At 43.7% G+C, this 20,462-nt stretch overlaps 1 protein-coding gene across 13 annotated transcripts in view; it reads left to right on the top strand.

Moving 5' to 3' along the window:
* KCNT1 (potassium sodium-activated channel subfamily T member 1) overlaps positions 1-20,462 on the top strand; it is a 78,923-nt gene that overhangs the window by 25,559 nt on the left and 32,902 nt on the right. For 8 of the 13 annotated variants that reach the window (XR_005554721.1, XR_005554722.1, XR_005554723.1 and 5 more), the window contains exons 3-12: positions 10,134-10,175; positions 12,558-12,637; positions 14,534-14,630; positions 15,355-15,414; positions 17,042-17,090; positions 17,199-17,258; positions 18,280-18,354; positions 18,698-18,781; positions 19,396-19,490; positions 20,223-20,403. Coding sequence is in view for 10 of the 13 variants with exons in the window: in XM_039327119.1 (XP_039183053.1) it covers positions 10,134-10,175; positions 12,558-12,637; positions 14,534-14,630; positions 15,355-15,414; positions 17,042-17,090; positions 17,199-17,258; positions 18,280-18,354; positions 18,698-18,781; positions 19,396-19,490; positions 20,223-20,403 (823 nt within the window). In the remaining 3 variants the exon portion in view is untranslated. Of the gene's footprint in view, positions 1-2,992; positions 3,573-10,133; positions 10,176-12,557; positions 12,638-14,533; positions 14,631-15,354; positions 15,415-17,041; positions 17,091-17,198; positions 17,259-18,279; positions 18,355-18,697; positions 18,782-19,395; positions 19,491-20,222; positions 20,404-20,462 lie in introns of those variants that run through there. The other 5 variants (XM_039327121.1, XM_039327118.1, XM_039327122.1 and 2 more) reach the window with 2 other exon arrangements.

The raw sequence follows: 20,462 nt of genomic DNA, 5'->3' as shown, positions 1-20,462 counted from the left end.
CGTAAGATCATAAACCTGATCTGTATTAAGCCAGAATTCCTAATCTATCTGAATAGGCGATAGCTGGCTTTAGAGTAGCATCATGTTGGAAAAAAGGAAGGATTAACCCACAGTCTTGCTCTTGGCATACGAATAGCCTTCTGATTTAAGGAGACAGAAAATGTAAAAATGTCCTCTCTGTTTTGTTCATGGCTGGCCTGGTTAAAATCATGGATTATGTGTTGGGCAAGCCATGTTACAACAGTTCAATTAAATGGAGTTCAAAGGCTTTAATGAACTCCTGCAATTTCCCAGTAGGACAGGGAAGGAAGCAGTTTTGCCCAGGGAATCCCTGTGTTATTATCTCACCAGTGCACAAAACTGTAAAAAAAAAAAAAAAAGAATCAATGTTCCTCCCTGCTGATGCTCTTTGTCAAGGAGGAAAGTCATCAAACTTGGAATCGAGGGAGTTTTAAATCAGAGTTTAAATCTGACCCAGTTTTGGATCAACCGTCCATGTTTCTCCTTCTCGTTGCTGGCTGGGGAAGATGGGAAATGTGATATAAACACATGGGGTAGAGGAGACTGGAGCCCATGTACTGATCTCCCTTCCTTCTTTCCTTCCTTCCTTCTTTCCTTCCTTCCTTCCTTCTTTCTTCCTTCCCTCCCTCCCTCCCTCCCTCCCTCCCTCCCTCCTTTCTTTCTTTCTTTCTTTCTTTCTTTCTTTCTTTCTTTCTTTCTTCCTTCCTTCCTTCCCTCCCTTCTTTCTTCCTCCCTCCCTTTCTTCCTTCTTTCCTCCCTCCTTTCTTCCCTCCCTCCCTCCCTCCCTTCCTTCTTTCCTCCCTCATTCCCTCCCTCCCTCCCTTCCTTCCTTCCTTCCTTCCTTCCTTCCTTCCTTCCTTCCTTCCTTCCTTCCTTCCTTCCTTCCACAACTCTTTACTTACATTACAAAATTCCACATTCCATTTACCTATCTACATCAAACCATTCCTTTTGTAAAACTTGGAGTGATGCTAAGATTCACCCCATTTCTTCCCCTGTAGTTCCTAAGCTGAGTTTTGAAAACCCACCAATAATCTCTCCCCCCCCCCACATACCTTTTGGCTCCCTTTAGCTGCTGGCCATCTTCAAAAATACACCAGGGAGCTGCTGACTCACTCAAAACCATTATGCCTTTGAGCTTGGCACTCTGCTCCTTGGTTTCTCAGCAAGACGGGTTTTAAACTCCCTGTCTTTTGATTTCTCTGGATGAGCTAGGAAAATGATCGCTACACCTTATGAATATTCCCCCCCCCCCCAGTTCTTCCCTGGAAGAAAATGCGATCTTATTTCTCTTTCTGAGGTCCAGCCAGGTCATCTTGTTGATGCAGTCAAGCTATGACATTCCGTGGTCCTGAGTGATGGCTTCCAATCTTTATTATTGTGAACATGGAAGCCACAATTCCAACTCTTTTCATTCCCAGGATGGGGAAAGCATTTGTCTTTTTGAGGTTCATTGAAAATGCTGGTTGTCCCTATTTTTCCCTCCTTCCTCCCTCCCTCCCATCCATTCAACCTATTTTTCCTTCCTTTCTTCCTTCCTTCCTTCACTCCTTCCTCCCTTCCTTCCTCCCACCCATTCAACCTATTTTCCCTCCCTTTCTTCCTTCCTTCCTCCCTCCCTCCCACCCATTCAACCTATTTTTTCCTTCCTTCCTTCCTTCCTTCCTTCCTTCCTTCCTTCCTTCCTCCCTTCCTTCCTCCCTCCCATCCATCCATTCAACCTATTTGTCCTTCCTTCCTTCTTTCCTTCCTTCCTGGAACGGCTCTTTCCATTGGAATACAAAATTGGTAAGAGCCAATGTCATAGCTGGTGCTGAAACACAAGGTAATCTCAGAGATGGGTTGTCACTGTCAGGAAATTCCTCTTTATTTCCATTTTGGATATTCTTCTGGTGAGCTTCCACCCACGATTAATCAATGGAACAGCTTCCTTCCCAGAGTTGTGAGTGCTAACTGCACCAGACCCTGACAACAAGGATGACAAATTTTACTTCCTTCCAAATCAAGATGATGCCTAGAGAGGCCCATGAAAGTGAAACCACATGGGATAAGTACACAGGTAGACAGAATACACACACACACACATACACACACACACACACACACACACACGCCAACCATTTGCCAAAAAGAGAAGTGAAACCTTATGAAGTTGTCAAGCCTGGACAATCATTTGTCTGGGATAGTATAAAATGCCTTGAGCAGGCCGTTGGACTAGAAGACCTGCAAGGTCCCTTCCAGTCCTATGATTCTAAGAACTTTCCCCTTCCTCTCAAATGTCAAAAAAAAAAAAAAAAAAAACCCACTTTACAGCTACGTGATTGCTGTCCGTGGTGCTGAACGTCATTTTTTCTTTACTTTTTTGAACTTTGGTCCAGCGTTGAGTCATGATGCTCTGGGCACTTTCTGGTTCATGGCTTAATGTTTCATCTGTATCGCTGTATTCATGCAGCGTGTTTCCCAGCTATGCTAAAGATCCAAAACAAAACATGCTTAGCTTCATTAGAATCAGCTTTGATTGGTGTTTTGGTATGCCCTTAATCTTTTATTTTTTATTGTTTATTGTTTCACACTCATAGACAAAAGGGAAGGGTCTAGGGCAGGGGTAGGCAACCTTGGCTCTTTTATGACTCGTGGACTTCAACTCCCAGAATTCCTGAGCCAGCATGGAAAATGCCACCAAGAAGGGGAACACTTTATAAGAAAGCCCTCTTAACTCAGCCTTCTAGAATCATTTTAAAGAATTCATAAGCCGCAGGGCTCTGCTAAATATTTCATCGAGAGGGTGAGGCAAGTGGTTTGGTTTGTGGGCTGTTGGCATGCATGGGTTAAAGGACCATCTGCCAGCCACTGGAAGCTCATTCCAATCAGACTTTGCAGAAAGAAAGAAAGAAAGAAAGAAAGAAAGAAAGAAAGAAAGAAAGAAAGAAAGAAAGAAAGAAAGAGAAAGAAAGAAAGAAATGAAGGAAGGAAGGAAGGAAGGAAGAAAAAAGAAAGGAAGGAAGAAGAAAGAAAAGAAAGGAAGGATGGAAGGAAGGAAGGAAGGAACCCCAGGAACGTCGCCCATTCCTGTCGCTGATCATGTGCAAGAATCCCCTGATCCTCCAGAAGCTTTGTTCCCTCTTCGCAGCTCAACTGCACGGACAGCGATGCAGCTTTGTCTCCTTCACTAGCATGACAACTCTACAAGAGGAGGGTTGTTCCACTGCGCAGCTGTGTTGGGGGTGTATGTGGATGTCTGGAGGTGTGTGTGTGTGTGTGTGTGTGTGTGTTGGAGAACCGGGAAGAGAGAAGATGGTCCATGCCTCCATTGCTGAAGCCAACCGCCCGGGATTGCGATGAGTGAAAGCCGACTCAGGGAGGAGAGAAGTATACCGAGGACCTTGCCTCTATAAGAAGATGGCCAGATCAAAGCTGAAGAAGTCTCCCTCCGACACCAACACGCATCAAAAAACCATCCCTCCGTTGGCAACCACGGAAGATGTGCCGGGCATCAGCCCCCTGTTGCCTGTCCGGCGGCTGGGATCTGTGGGGAGCGAGATGGGACACAGGTACCCCGGCTGCAAGCAGCCTCTCGGCATGCAACGGTCCCCCCCCCCATCCCCATTCAAGCGAATCGAGCAGCATTAAGCAGGAGCAAATCAGGAAGACCCTAAGGAAAGGGGGCTGAACAGAGGCAAAAGGTTGGGGAAATAGGAGGTCCCTTTTGATCAACCACTCCTGAACTGCTTTCTTTCTTTTTCTTTCTTTCCTTCTCCCCCCCCCCTTTGGGAGCTGTAAATTTAGGGGGCCAATCTCACCCCCCCTCCCCATCTGCCTTTTGGAAATGAGAAAAAAAATTAAAAAATGCAAACGCACCAACCCAGCAGAGGAATGCTTGTGAACGTAATCATTGTCCTACGAGCAGGACTTCAGCCCTCCCCCCCCCCAAGTTGTCGTGTATATACAGTATCAAGCTGTGCCGTAAAATGGGGAGGGGGGGAGAAGAGTAAATCGGGGCTCAGTCTCCTGATCTTTCAGCTGGTGCTTTGATGCAGCATCTTTGCTGAGCTGGAAATGGGGGGGGGGAGTTTAAGCCAGGCAGAAGTCCCGACCTTAAACCAACCATTGGTGGGATCCAGGTTTGCCAGCATTTGGCCGGGTAGCACATGCAGGATGAGAGGGAAGCACTACAGACCCACTGCAGCTGGAGCACACAACCTGCAGGGACAAAAAGAGAGAGAGACAGGGAGGGAGGGAGGGAGGGAGGGAGGGAGCCCCCAGCCTTTTCTTCGAAAGAAGTGGCATGTGGGGTTGTGTTTTTGTGTGTTTTTTTTTTTTTTGTCCTTTCAAAGAAGGCAGCCTGCTTTCTTGCAGAGAAATCGAGAAATCCCTGCTTACCCCCTTCCTTTTTTCTTCTTCTGCTCTTTTCTGTCTCCTGACCCTCTCCAGCCTGCTCAGTCTTCCCCTCCCCCACCTCCCACCCCCACCAATAATCCCCCCCCCACATACCTTCATCAAACATCTTTGTGGCCCATCACAATGATGCGCTCTGACGTAAAAAGAGACAGGGTGAAAAAGGGAATCGTTGCTTACTCCCGCTGGTGTATTCTTCTCTCTCTCTCTCTCTCTCTCTCTCTCTCTCTCTCTCTCTCTCTCTCTTTTGAAGGGAGGGGGAGACGAACCCCTTAGGAGCAAGAGGGAGGGGCTCCTTTCCTCCACGCATGTTGTGGGAGGGGAGGTGGTGCTGCTAGTAAAATAAAGGAGGGTGCAAGAAACACCGAGGCCTTTAGGGATCTTGGTCTTTGGCATCAGTAGAGACTTCCTAGCCCTTTCTGTGTATGCTCCTTCCTTGAACAGAGAGTGGATAAGATGAAAGACACTTTGTCTGTGTTGTTGTTGTTGTTGTTGTTTCTCCTTTTGCTCTCCAGCCACATTGGTGTTTTGCATCCGGAAGCATGTGCCAAAAATTCAGCTGGGTGGAAAGTCGTTTGATAACAGAACAACAGAGTTGGAAGGGACCTTGGGGGGTCTTCTAGTCCAACCCCCTGCTCAGGCAGGAGACCCTACACCATTCCAGAAGAAGGGTTGTCCCTTCTTTTCTTAAAAACCTCCAGTATCGGAGCATCCACAATTTCTGGAGGAGAGCCATTCCACTGATTAATTATTCTGACTTTCAGGAAACTTCTCCTTAATTCTAGGCTGGTCTTCTCCTTGATGGAGCACCCACGATTTCTGGAGGCAACTTCTGTCCCACTGGTTAATTGTTCTCACTGTTAGGAAGTTTCTCCTTAATCCCAGGTTGCTTCTCTCTTTGATCACTTTCCATCCATTGTTCCTTGTCCTGCCTTGTGGTGCTTTGGCAGATAAGTTGACCCCCTCTTCTTCTTCGTGGCAGCCCCTCGGATATTGGAACACTGCTAACAGGTCACCCCTAGCCCATGATAGCTCCTTGGACTTTGTTCTAAGCACGTCTGAATGGTGTGTTACAGGAGGTAGACTTCAGTTGACTCCCATCTATTAGTCTTAGATCCAGGTCCTTCCTGTAGCTCCAATGCTCACCCCAGTAGCAACTTCATGCAATGTCACGATGTGCTCTCCTGCTTTGGATGTCTTGGTGTGCTTCCTGCTTCCTGTTCACCACAGTGGATAGCAAGAGCTTCATGACCCAGAAAGGGGTTAATTGCCTAATGAGTATCATGTTAAGATTGCATTTACCACTGCTTGAATTCTCAAGCCATCTGCTGTGGTGACTACAAGGCTGATAGTTAACATTGACCTCTTGGCAACCCAAATGACCCCACAGGAGAGAATATTTGAACTCTGTGGACTTGTTGGTGCCTTCTGAGCTTGGTGGTTTTCTAGCAGACGTTCCAGGCTTAGCCTTTTGAGATCAGCCAAGATAGTTATGATGATAGCTGTCTAGTTGGGACAGTGGTTAAACCAGACTGATTTTTTCTTCTTCTTAAGGGCCTCATTGTCTATGGCACTGAGTGTGAAACCTGTTCTCTGTGCAGATGTTGTTGGACATAAATCCAGCAACATCTGGACGGCCACCAGTCTCTGTTTGCTGCTGAATCATGCATCTGCTGAAGCTGGAACAGCCTTCTGCAAAGATGGGATTAGAACTGGCAGGGTTCAAGCAGAATCAATACTGACTTGTTAGTCTTCCAAGAAATGCTTTGCTCATTTACAGCGGCCCCCAACCTTTTCTATACCCAGCACCCCTAAATAGCTTCTGATATATTCTTGCACCCCTTAACAAAAGTTTGAACTAATGGCTATATACACTATAATTTTGAAAACCCAAGTTTTCGCACCCCCTAGAATATTGTCTTGCAACCCCAGGGGGTGCAAGCACCCCCGTTGGGAACCCCTGAGTTAGAGTATCTTAACAAAATAACAGAGTTGGAAGGGACCTCGGAGGTCCTCTAGTCCAACCCCCTGCTCAGGCAGGAAACCGTATCCCATTCCAGACAAATGGCTGTCTAGTCTCTTCTTAAAAGCCTCCAGTGATGGAGCACCCACAACTTCTGGAGACAATCCACAGCATAACAGAGTTGGAAGGGACCTTGGAGGTCTTCTAGTCCAACCCCCTGCTTAGGCAGGAAACTCTGTCCCATTCCAGACAAACAGGTTGTCCAATCTCTTTTTAAAAACCTTCTTTATTTCTTCCCTTCTTTCTTTCCTCTTGAGTTCTGCTACAGAAGGAAAAGTGTCCCCTTCTCCAAATCTTGACTGGCATCCTACTTGTAAGCATACTCTCTTTCTCACACACAGACACCAAATTACCAAGACACAAATTTTCTCCCTGGGTGGCTCACAAGCGACAAGTCACCATCAGGCTCCAGATGGAGCTGTGAAGTGTGAACATCCCGTGTTTCGTTCCATCATCCGTTCTCAGTCATCTTCACCTCCCGTGGCATCTGCCTCTATTCAGTTCCCAGATGTCTTTTTTCCGTATCTGGGAGTCTGATTGAGGAAGCTTCACGTAGTCCTTGACTTATGACCACAATTGAGGCAGGGATTTCTGTTGCTAAGCGAAACACGGGTTAAGTGAACTTTGCCCCACAGTTGCTTGCCACAGTTCTTAAGTCGATCCTTGCAATCGTTCCATTAGTAACGTGGTTGTGAAGTTGAATCTGGCTTCCCCCCTGGATTTTGCTTGTCCAAAAGGTCGCAAAGGGACACGGCAACCGTCGTAAGAATGAACCAGTGGCCCATTTTGATCACGTGCTCCTGGGGATGCCGCAATGGCTGTAAGTGTGAAAAAATGATCGTCCCTTCCTTTTTTTCATTTCCCGTTATAACTTCAAACAGTCACTAAAGGGACTGTTGTAAGTTGCAGACTATCTGTAGTGGGGAGACCGGCCCACTAGGGATTATTAGAGATTAAGGACACCTCCAATCTCTTCTTAAAAACCTCCAGTGATGGAGCACCCACAACTTCTGGAGGCAGGTTGTTCCACTGGTTCATTGTTCTCACTGTCAGGAAATTTCTCCTTATTTCTAGGTTGCATCTGCCTTTGATAAGTTACCATCCGTTGCTTCTTGTCCTGCCTTCCGGTGCTTTGGAGAATAGCTTGACCCCCCCCCTTCTCTGTGACAGCCCCTCAAATGTTGGAAGGTTGCTATCATATCTTCCTAAATAAATTCCAGTGCAAACTGATTGTGTGGGTAAAAGCAACACTGCGGAGACAAAGTTATTGCCAGGGCATGTCTGTGTTGTGGTTTAAATAAAAGTGGGGAAAGACCCTTGAGAAAGGAGCACGCTTCAGTCCTATGAAGACTGTTCAGGAAAAAAAGAACTGGAGAAAAAAAAAACATGTATTTGAAGCTGGAAATGTTCCCGTTTTCGCCCCTCCAGGCGTTCACTCAGAGCTCAGCTTGCAGAGACTTCCTTGCATAACCCTCTTGATTTTTCAAAGGCTGCTTAAAATTTTCTGTTATCTCCTTCCTCCCGAGAACAACCTCTAGGTGGTTGGAAACTGAATTATGATTTAATAATAATCTTTTTGGTTTGAACTCTCTCTGCCCTGAGCCACTTAAGCAACAACCAAGTTTTTCTGGATCTTTGATGCACAAATGGATGGGAAAACCCAATAAATGTCCAAGGCTGAGGTCTTAGATCACAGCATTTCCACCAAGTGGATGTGAAGGGCTGTCCCAGAGAAGAAGACTTATTCTCCAAAGCTCCAGAGGGCAAGACAAGAAGCAACAGGGGTAGATCATTAAAGAGAGAGCCAACTTAGAAATAAGGAGAAATTTCCTGACAGTGAGAACAATTAACCACTGGAACGACTTGCTTCCAGATGTTGTGGGTGCTCCATCACTGGAGGCTTTCAAGAAGAGACTGGACAACCACTTGACCAGGACAGTATGAAGTCTCCTGTCTTGAGTGGGCTGTTGGATCTCTAGAAGACCTTGTAGCCTACGATTCTATATTCTAACCCTCAAGTGATGTTAGCTGAACAGATAAAGGACTTCTCATTTTGTTTTTTCCTGTGTGAAATGAGCTTCTTTCTGGAAAGAGCAGCAAAGAAGTTGGATGCTCCGATTTTTCTTGGTTCCTTCACACCTTCCTGCATCGCTTGGCACAAATGAAAGGAAAGGGACACGGCAATCTGTTTAGACATCTAGTTTTACTGGGCAGCCTTACAGAAGTGTGTCCCATTGGTGTCGTCTTTGATTTCGTTTGAAATTCTCAGTCTAGTGACAACGCTTCCAGACTGGGTCCTGCTCTAGTTTGTGTTTGACTCAAATGTTGACCTCTAGCATTTGCCTGGCCTACACCCTGAAGCTTTCTTGACAAGATCTTCTGCATGACTCAGGCAGGACTTGAACTCACTGTCTCCTGCTTTCCAGCCTGGCGCCTTAATCCCTACCCCAAACTGCCTCTCTTAGTACTAATGATTAGCAAGCACCAAAGACACCGGGAAATAGGCAGTATTTGAAAAATCTAACATTTTCTGGAATGTTTGTTTTATTGACCTTCTACCAATAATTCTACTCCTCTCTCTGTAGTCTCCTTTTCTTTCCTTCTCCCCCCCCTCCATAGGCTCAACATATAAAATTTAAATGACCCGCTTGAAGACTAGCACAGTTGTGAAATAAATACACACAAATGCACATGCTTCTAAGCGGAAGCTATTTGTTCTGCGGTGGCAACTCACAAATGAGTGTCGTCCTTGCACGGTAACTAAACCCCATACGTCTGTAAGTTACCACCGTTTTAAACGCTTGTTTGCTTGCAAGGAAGTTTCACTGCACAAAACAGGGAGTGTGTAAGTGTATAAAGCTAGGCTGCCATTTTTAATAGAGCGGAACCAATCATCTATATAGGCACGCATCAATTGAGGGGACGGCTTTGCGCAGCTCCAGATTTCTCCTTTCTGATTGGCCAGGAGGTTGAATTAAACAAGAAAGAATTCAACTTTTCTAATTCGGCATAATTCAACTTTTCTAATTCCTTTCCCTTGTGGCTTGTGCAACCTTATGATCCATTCACACACGATTCCTTTGGTGGTTGGCTATAAAAAAAAAAAAGCATTTCAAGTCAAACTCAATTCCTTGTGGGGTGTTCACGGTTACATTTGTGTTGTTTCTTAGTGCAAAGTTGTAGACACTATTTCTTCCGGGATAATTTCTCAGTGTCCCAGCCTGGCCTATAATGCAGGGATTTCCTAACTGTGTCTCCCATCAAAATATTAGCCAGCTCAACCGAAGGGGAAGCAAATTCTTTACTCCTTCAATAATACGTGACTGTTTCTTAATAGTATATAGAATATTGAGCACTTTGCAGTGCTTTTGAATGTTAGACTTCGGTACACTCATCCTGAACTAGATATAGGCAGTCCTTGACTTAACGACTATAATGATCCCGGGACATACTGCAACCATCATAAATATGAGTCAGTTGCCAAGCGTCCGAATTTTGACCGCACAACCCTGGGTATACTGCAACGGTCGTTAAGTGTGAACTTTTTTCAGTGCAGTTGTAACTCCGAACGGTCACTAAACAAACTGTGATAAGTCGAACACTACTTGTATGCTGAAAATGTCCAGAAATCACTCTTTTTTGGGGGGGGTCGGTATGTATTTTTTCTTAATATTCCTTATGCCCTTGTCCTTAGGCCACATAATGAAGACTTTAGCATGGATTCTTCACTTTCACAGTAAGTTAGCTTCAAACAACTGCATGCGTCGTGCACTTTAAGCATTGATGTTATGGGAAAGGAGAGAAATGACGTGGTACTTTTTCCCCGACCACAGACTTAAGTTGGCTTAAAAGTTCGCTTCCTTTTTGTGGGGAATGAGCATGATGGGAAATGTAGTTTGCTGAGAAGATAGACTCTATGTTTGTGGCAAATTCTGCATACCTCTGGATACGGTTCCTGGGAAAGAAGCTGAAATAATATATGAAAATAGATTGCAGATATAATGCTATTAAGGACCAAGAGAGCCAGACTGTTCAAATATAAAGATTTATTGAAAGCTTAAGCACTCTACAAGAATCTGAACTACTAACAGCCAAGGGAAATTAGTGGGAGATAAAAGTAGAAGATTGCAAAATGGGCTGGACGAAGGGATTTGAGATGGGCGACGTGTTTGATCCCTCCCTCGAACTCAGCCTGGTCACCTCCTGCAAATGCTGTGATTCCGATCTCAGATTAAGTGGGGATTGTTTAAAATCTCAGATTGGTTAAAGAAGGCATAGATCGCCACTCAGATTTACATCACGCTAAGCCAAAATCGCAACGTGCTTTATTATATGGTGTGGAAACAAAGTTAAAGGCACGGTTTTCTCATTACGGTGCTCTGAACTGTATAAAAATTTAATTAACTCTCTTTGCACGTTTATCTTCAGTTTAAACCTTCTTGGCTCACTATGAAGTAGTCTTTAAAGAATTCATGTTTCTTAGATTCCCGAACTAAACTGTAGAGATAGAATTCTTTCGCGGAGAAGCCTAAACATTCCATTTGTAGTTCATTCCTAAGGCTACATTGTAATTATCATTATTTATTTAGAAGTATTGGCTGAGTGGCATGGCGGCCTGTGGTGAAGACGCTTGCCTCCCATTCGGAAGATTGAGGCTTCAATGCTAGATAGCGGCAGATGTTTCTTTCTCGCAAAGAAAAAAATATTTACTGTGAACTTCCCGGTGACGTCAGGAAAGGCATCCGGCTAGTAAACACTCAGCTCCGTCTAGTCACCTGGGCTCTACCCCAAATTAAGGGATTACACTCAGGGTCGTAAAAAGGGAGAGGAGTTTAATTTAGATAGATTGGCTGCTCAACTCTAGTGCGTTTTCACTGAGAAGTATTCAGTTCAGTTAGTTACAATCCCTCTCTGGAGAATTTTCATGAGAAAACGATGGGTGATGGGTTTCCTCTGATTTCAATCTATGTCAGTTTCATGTATTTTCATTGCTGGTCCTTTGGGTCCTGTTTATGGATGTGTTTGCTAGGGGAAACAATGTCCAAGCATTTAGACTGAACTAAGTAGACAACTTTATAATCATTTGATTTCCCCCAAACAAGACTTTTTTTTAAACGTGGACTGTCTCCTAAAATATTGATTGCGGTTGATGTTTTGCTTAGCTTGAGAACGATTGCAGCACTGGAAGAATGAGGGTTGAAAATGGAGCTGCATTTAATTTGCAGAAAAAAACATATCCCTGAGTATTCGTTAGGAAGACCTCGTGTCTTTTCATAATTTTTTTTTTGTATGGAAGAGTTTTGGAGAAGAGAGTGTCTTGGAAGAATTCCTATCTCTGAAGAATTTTTTTTTGTTGTTGTTGTTTCCACTTTGGTTCCAAACAATGAAACTACCAATAATTCATCAGACGTTATCAAGGATCGATTAACTCTCATCGACCATAGTAATTGTCTTTTCTGGAGAACATCACCCGAAAATGGCAGCTTCCTTTCTTCAGACTCAAATATAACTATTCTCTTTGTTAGGTTTTCTCCAAGAAGCCAATATTTTCAATTAAAAATGGATGACATGAGAAAAAAAACAAGAACATTGCATTTCTAATTTAGTTCTTGTCTCCATTTTTTTTTTCTAAACTCAGCTTCTTCTATTTTGCACATTTAAAATTTCAAACCTAAGATCCTTATTCACACCATGGGTTAAGCTTGGCTTGTTTAAATTGGGTTAGAGGGTTTTTTTTTTTTTTTTTGGTTTTTTTTTTGAGGCTTAGTTGCTGTAACGGAGTTCATTTATGGTTCATTGTTTGGTCAATCCCAGAAAGTGGATTAATGAAAATACCACTTGGTGTAACTACAGCTATTTAGAGCATCTTTCAATCTAAGTCTGTTTTGCATGCTGCCCTTCCCAAGTGTAACCGTTTCTAATCAGTGTTTGAATTCAGAAATGTATTTGAAAGAATGGTTAAAAGAGTCTGTGAATGAGATATCACATCCTTTCTACTGGAGCAGATTCAATCTTGCTTCCTTCGCTGGAAGCGAAATTCACCATGAATTTTCCCAGCGACATAATTGGGATCTGAAATGACATCTCACTTGTTCTATTCATCCTTCTATCCTGGCAGGGTTGAAGTGGAATTTTACGTGAATGAGAACACCTTTAAAGAACGTTTAAAGCTATTCTTCATCAAAAACCAACGATCAAGTAAGTTTCTGTGCTGAGAAATGTCAAATCAATTCATGGTTACGATCATTGATGGTTTAATTTGCTTCCCACAACAAGCCCTAATGCGTGGTTTGTTTGGGTCTGACTTAGTGTCAGGTCCAAAACCAAGAACGGCACGTAATTCTTCCAAGCTGAGTTCTTCCTTGTTTGAAACCTATAGACAGAATCTTGCCAGACTGAAGTCTCAAGTATCTGCATCTACAATATACTATGGGAACTATTAGGGAGAGGCTGCCTTCACCCTCTCTCTCACACACATATCTCAGCTGAATTGCCTCTTACTTCTCTGGGATGCATTCCCTCCCACCTGGAGATCTACCTCCTCACTACATTTCATCACATCTTGTGTGGACTTCAGCTCCCAGCCTCCATCAGCCACCGTGTGTGGTCTTCAACTCCCAGCTTTCTCAATCACCATGTGTCAGCCAAGAATGACACATGGTGATTCTTCCAAGCTGAGTTCTTTATTGTTTCACACCCATAGATGACATCTTTCCAGAGTTGAAGGCTCCACTACCTACATCTACCATATGCTCTGGGAACTATTAGGGAGGAGCTGTCTTCACCCACTTTCTCTCACACAGGGATATCCAGGCTGGGTTGCCTCTTACTCCTCTGGGATGAAGCCCCTGCCTCCTGGGGATCCACCCCCTTGCCGAGTTAGGGTGTCTTGCAAAAAGTATTGATTTGATTCAGAGACCGGCAACTTCCAAAAGACATTAGCACATTTTTGGGGGGCTGGGGGAATTATTTCCAAAGTCCTCTCCAGCCCCGATGTTTCTCATTTCACGTTATGAGAATATCAGCTTTGTTTTCAGCATCTGCAAAAAAAGAAAAAAGAAGCTTTAAAGAACGACAGCTTTCAAATGAAACAGACGCCTTTTAAAAAGAGATGTTTCCAAAGATAGATGACAGAGACAGACAGAGACAGACAGTGATACTCCATCAGGACATTTGGGATTTTTAGACCTCGCTGTCTGTTTCGCAGGGAAGAAAAAGCAGCTTTCGACGCCAGCCTGTGGGTTTTTATTTTTTATTTTATTTTTTCAAATTAGAGAAAATTGCTGGAGAATTAGAAAAGGGTAGGCGGAATGCTAAGGAAGATCCATCTGTCTTTGAAATGTGAAAACAAAATGTTTGATTTCTTGCCTCACTGGAGGCAAGTAGCACCAGACACTGCCAGGGGTGTTAATTGATCTTTAAAAAGAAGTAATCAATCCTTTAACACAGAATGATTCATTTAGTTTCACACTTCCCTGCTTATGAATTTGAATTATTGGTTGTTGTTCCTGATTGCTTTATTTGGGATTTTAAGTTATTTTTCTTTTTTGCTAGCACTCAGTCTTCCACGGATGGGTGCTGTTCTAAGAAAATGCAATCATCTACTAGCTGCAGGGCTTGGTTCTTTTCAGTATCTTCCCGTTTTCTACGGAGTTAGGAACGGAATCCTGCCTAGCAACATTGTCGTGACAAAATGTGTATAGGTGTCACCTGAGCAGTGCAAATGGAAAATATTCTGTAGCCAAGAAGGCTCCACACACATTTGCACCGCTCAGGTGACCCTGAGGACACAGGAAAACCTCCAAGTGGCCTCAACGGCCCTCTAAAAGAATGCAAATGACCAGCTGTCTGCAAGGAGTATAAATCCTTCCATCCTCCACCATCCAATCAGAGCTGAAGAAGCTTCTTGGGTGAGAAGCGAAACGTCTTCAAAGAAAAACAAGGAAGTCCAGTTGCCTCTTGAAAAAGCACCTTTGGGACAACTCTGACCTGGTGGACAGAGAATCTCCACAGACATTTAGCTATGCACTTAGTGTTAGTTATTATTGCCGTTGTGATTTGCCTAACAACATTGATCTGTCCTCTTCACGCCAGGCCTGAGAATACGCCTGTTTAACTTCTCGCTCAAGCTTCTGACTTGCCTTCTTTATATCGTCCGCGTTCTGCTGGATGACCCGGAACGGATAGGATGGTAAGAAATTCTCATTTACAACCCTTGCAATAACGATAGCCCACAGACTTATGCAGGTCACCCTCAGTTTACGGCCACAATGCAGCCCAAAATTTTCTGCTGCTAAGTGAGACGTTTCTTCAGTGAGTTGTGCCCCATTGGATGACATTTCTTGCAAACCGTTGATAAGTCAAGCACTGCAATTCTTAAATTAATCACATGGTCATTAAGTGAATCTGGCTCCTCCCCCCATGAATTTTGCTTGTCAGACGGTCGCAAAAGGGGAGCACGTGACCCCGGGATGCCGCAACCGTCATAAATCCAGCTGAGGGCAATAAAGAAAATAAACGCCAAGTCAGTTGCTGAGCGTCTGAATTTTAATCGCATAATCCTGAGGATGTTTGAAAGCTCGTAACTGCCAAAATCTGGACGCTTGTCAACTGACCCATATTTACGACGGTTGCAGCGTCCCGGGGGTCACATGATCCCCTTTTGCGACCTGCTGAGACAAGCCAAGTCCACGGGATTCACTTAGCAACCAGGTCACTAACTTAACACCCGCTGCGATCCACTTAACAACGTTGGCAAGGAAATGGAGCCAAACTCGCCGAACCAACGTCTCACTTAGCAGCGGAAACGCTGGGCTCCATTGTGGCTGTAATTCGAGGACGGCCCGCGTTTATTTTCTTTATTGCCCTTGGCTGGATTTTGCTCCTAAAACGCATCTTCTTTTCTTTCCCACCAGCTGGGAATGCGAGAAGCACATCTATTCTTCCTTCAATCAATCGTCGTCGGAAATCAACTGGTAAATTGGTTGTCAGCTTTTCTAAAAGTTGTTGTTGTTGTTGTTGAGCTTCAGTTTAACAAGGAGCCCTTTAATTTTCTGTGTGAAATCAAGCAGCGAAAAAGCAACCGTCTTTCTAGAAGGCAGGATGTTAAAATAGGCATCCATTAAAAGCCAAAAGGACCTCAGAATAATGCACAAACACGTCGGTCCACCTGGGTTGCCCTTTTTGAAGATGTTGTCTCCTTGATATCTCCTCCAAGGTCCAAGACATTCTACCCCATCTTCCTCTTACCTTTGAATTGTTCTTTTCTGCGTAGGTGGGCTTCTCTCTCTAAGGAAGACTTGCCCTGTGGCCCCCACCTATTTTATTTAGTTTAATGAAGAGAAGGACAAGGGGGGGACATGATAGCAGACTTCCAATATCTCAGGGGCTGCCATAAAGAAGAGGGAATCAAGCTATTTTCCAAAGCACCAGAAGGCAGGACAAGAAGCAACGGGTGGAAACTCATCAAGGAGAGAAGCAACCTAGAACTAAGGAGAAACTTTCTGACAGTAAGAACAATTAATCAGTGGAACAACCTGCCTCCAGAAGTTGTGGATGCTCCAACGCTGGAAGTTTTTAAGAAGAGATTGGACAGCCATTTGTCCGAAATGGTGTAGGGTTTCCTGCCTGAGCAGGGGGTTGGACTAGATGACCTCCAAGGTCCCTTCCAACTTTACTACTATTATTATTATTATTTACACCCATGAAGACCTTACCAGGCACTTATTACCATCTTTGGTGGACATGCCCCAAAGCCAAAAGATTCTAGTCAAGAATACACATATGGTTAGAGAAAATGACTAAGAAAACATATAGACTTTAAGCCAGAATTATTTTTCTTAGGCATAATTGTAGGAAAATACGAGAAAGAGTGTATACATCTAATATCACATATATTAACTGCAGTGAGCATTGTATTTGTTCAACGTTGGAAAAATGAAGATTTACCAGCGGAGGAAGAGTTAATTAATTTTTTTTTTTTTTTAGATTGTGGAGACATGGATAGATTGACACTGAAAATGAAGGAGAAAGAAGATTCAGTATACTTTAGAGCATGGGATACCTTTTATCAGTGGCTAGAAAAATGAGGTAGAGAGAAAAGGATTTAAATGTTGGAACCCAGACAATACGTTGCTGATCATTTTTTATAGTCACAGCTGCTTAATATTTTATCAGCAACGTATTGTCTGGGTTCCAACATTTAAATTCCTTTCTCTCTACCTTATTTTTTATAATGTACATATGTAATAATGTATACTGTATATGAAGAAGATCCTTAAATGCACCTTGGAAATAGATTCTAGATAGTTTGCATCAGGAATTGTCTCCTTTAGAAGGAGGGGGAGGACATTATATAGGCGAGGGGACCTCATAAATACAAGAAAATATTCATGGATACACTGACAGTCTTAGGCACTCTTTTAACAGGTCCAGCGATGCCCATTGTGCTGCATGTTTTGATGTATATTTTATAGCCTGAATTAAAGACACTGGAGACTTGCAAAATCTGAATGAAGCATCGCTTCTTGATCCAGTCTGCTTCTTGTTTTCCCGATTCTCCCTGGCTGTTGCTGAGCTTTGTTCTGTGAATATTCTTTCCAGGGCTCCCATTTTGTGGGTGGATCGAAACAAGCCGTTGTGGGCAATACAAGTAAGTGTGATTGTGTGTTGGTGGTGCTGGTCCTGCAAAATGGATAGCATACTATTCTTCCCATCCTGGTCCGTTCTTCCCTATCTTTCTGTCTTCTTCTCCATCCAGGTCAGTGTGGCTATCATTAGCTTTCTTGAGACAATGCTTCTAATCTACCTCAGCTATAAGGTAAGAAAGAAGGTTAGAGGACACTTTTTTTAAAGGGCAAGAGTGCTTTCACACATGCGTAAGTCGTTCTGGAAGGTTGCAGCAGGGTGGGAATTGACTGCCAAATGAAATGCCATTGAGGATTCCCAGGGTAGCAATATCACCCGAGGATGGAGGGGAGGGGGCAGGGTTTTCTATATGTGGTTATGTGTCTGACAGCCTTGATGCTGAATTGATCTGAAGATGTTTGCAGGATCGCTGGGAATGCCAAGATCCACCCAATGGGTGTCCCCCAATTCTATTCCACATTCACTACTCCCACAAAACAAGTCAGTGTTTCCTTCTTGGTTCGTTTGCTTCTGATGCATGGAAGCCCTTCACTCGTCCAATCCTTATAGAGTTCATGTTGGCTTTCTACAACTTGACGTTCTCCAGATCTATTTGAGTATCTCATCCTTCTTATACAGCTGTATTAGATGTCTAATACACAATAGATAGTCTGGAGTTTTGTCCCCAACTTGATGTTCTCCATATCTATCTGAGTATCTCTTCCTTCTTGTACAGCTGTATTAGATGTCTAATACACAATAGATGGTCTGGAGTTTTGTCCCCAACCTGATGTTCTCCAGATCTGTTTCAGCATATCCTTTTTCTATTGCTAGATATCTAATAAAACCAGAAAAGATGAGTTGGAGTTTGATCCTCAACTTGAGGTTCTCCAGATCTATCTGGATATCACTCTCATCCCTCTTGTATTGCTAGATATCGAATAAAACCAGAATAGATGGGTTCAAGTTTCATCTATCACAACCAATGTTTTAGTGCTGGATAATAGGGACTGTCGGATGATGCTCCTAGAGGTAGCAGGGCTGAAAACATTCACCTCCTAGAACATCTGAAAGAGAGTTATGTGTTTGTTTATCTCGTTGACTTATAGGCTGTCCCAGTCTTTAACTATGCAGTCTATTATGATTACGGAGGGAACGAAGATTTAAGCATCCAAAGCTTAATCTGTATCCAACTCTCTCTTTTTTCCCTTTAGGGTAACATTTGTGAGCAAATCTTTCGTGTTTCGTTCATCCTGGAAATGATCAACACCGTGCCCTTTATTATCACGGTACGTTTGATTCCTGAAAAATGAGATTTCTCTTTATCTTCTAACGGTGGAGCCCGTTCTTTAAGACAATCCCTTCCCTGTACTGAAAATACAGTTTTTTTAAAAAAAGAAGTACAGGTGCTAATGGGCCATACTAGCAGCAGCCAACTCAGAATAAATGTGGGCTTTGTAAGAATCTAGTTGCCAGGATAGCATTTGCCATTTCTGGGTTGCTGCGTTGGGAACTCTACAGACCTGTCCATGTAGTTAGTTACAAAAGAAGCTTAGCTTGAGAGAGAAGACATTTTCTAGCAAAAATAACCCGGTCCTTTTTGGGTTTTTTTTTTTTTTTTTTTTTTTTTAGATATTTTGGCCACGTTTACGGAATTTATTTATCCCCGTGTTCTTGAATTGCTGGTTGGCGAAGTACGCTTTGGAGAACATGATAGTAAGTAGATGGGAGAAACGAGGGCCGTCTCTGTATGAGAAGTTTGGAAAATGCATATCCTGCTTTGTTGGGATGTAATGGACTGATACGGCCTGCTAAATTCTACATCTGGATTAACAGAATGCAGTGGTTGGGTTTAGAAGGTATGCTACATCTAAACAAATAAACTGTATTACGGTTCTGTTACAATGTAATGGGTCACGTACCAAGTGAAGGCAAGGATTTTGTTTCTGTGACATGCTGAACCACAAGCTGGAGTGAGGTATAAAACTGAACTCTCTTTCCTTTCCTTTCTTTTCCTTTCCTTTCCTTTCCTTCTTTCCTTTCCTTTCCTTTCCTTCTTCATCCTTCCTTCCCTTCCCTTCTTTACTCTTCCCTTCCCTAACCTTCCTTTCCTTTCCTTTCCTTTCCCTCCTCTCCTCCCCTTCCCCCTTCCTTCCTCCCTCCCTCCCTCCCTTCTTTCTTTCTTTCCTTGCCCTTCCTTTCCTTTCCTTTCCTTTCCTTTCCTTTCTTTTCTCTTCTCTCCTCTCCTCTCCTCCCCTTCCCCCTTCCTTCCTTCCTTCCTTCCTTCCTTCCTTCCTTCCTTCCTTCCTTCCTTCCTTCCTTCCTTCCAGAATGACCTGCATCGAGCAATACAACGGACTCAGTCTGCCATGTTTAACCAAGTGCTCATTTTAATTTGCACCCTGCTTTGTCTTGTTTTCACTGGGTAAGTCCTTTGACTGTCCCCTTCATGCCTCGCACTACAGCAGATTTGACTTGAAGGAGATGCAGTGCAATCTGTGGGTTTTGGTTTTCGGAAAACCCAATTGACCTGATCGAATGACCATCTCACTCGATTAGGGAAATCAGACTGAGCCAATTTATCACACAGTTTGGATCTTCTCAATCAGAATGAACCAGATCAAGCCAATGATTTGAAACAAACGTCAATGGCCTTCATGCGGACTGTTGACTAGATGTTCCCTAGTTGGGTCGTGAAACGTCTTCACAAAACCACCAAGCTCAGAGATCACCAAGGACCCCACAGTTCAGCCCTCTCGTCTGTTGGCAAAGGAATAGAAAGTTATTAAAATATTAGTTCATTGGCCACATCCGAACTGAAGCAAAATTCATGAGCTCTTTTTTCCCCCGTTTCAAAAATGACTCAAGAACCTCGGACAATGGCCATCCAGCCCAATAGAACAGGGGTCTTCAAACTTGGCCCTTTGATGACTTGTGGACTTCAACTCCCAGAATTCCTCAGCCAGGTGTGCCTGGCTGAGGAATTCTGGGAGTTGAAATCCACGAGTCATCAAAGGGCCATGTTTGAAGACCCCTGCCATAGAAGGTGTCAACATTCCATGCTGTAAAAGCAAGATGAATGAAACCTAACTGAGTTTTAACAACAAAACCCTGGTTTTACTCTTGGAATCTTGTCTTTCCTCTCCCTCTGATCTAGAACCTGTGGCATCCAGCATTTAGAAAGAGCTGGCGAAAACCTCTCGCTTTTCAAGTCCTTTTATTTTTGCATCGTCACCTTCTCCACCGTCGGCTACGGGGATGTGACCCCCAAGATCTGGCCTTCTCAGCTGCTGGTGGTGATCATGATATGTGTGGCCCTTGTGGTCTTGCCTCTGCAGGTAATATATGACTCACTGGGGTTTACGACATAATGGGTTGAGCCCTAAGTAAGAGGGGC

This window comes from Crotalus tigris, unplaced genomic scaffold, assembly GCF_016545835.1.
Source record: "Crotalus tigris isolate CLP2741 ecotype Arizona unplaced genomic scaffold, ASM1654583v1 scf7180000024350.909852, whole genome shotgun sequence".
NCBI classification, from domain to species: Eukaryota; Metazoa; Chordata; class Lepidosauria; order Squamata; family Viperidae; genus Crotalus; species Crotalus tigris.
The sequence above is the reverse complement of the archived record's forward strand: the minus strand, read 5'-3'. Positions and strand labels throughout refer to the sequence as shown.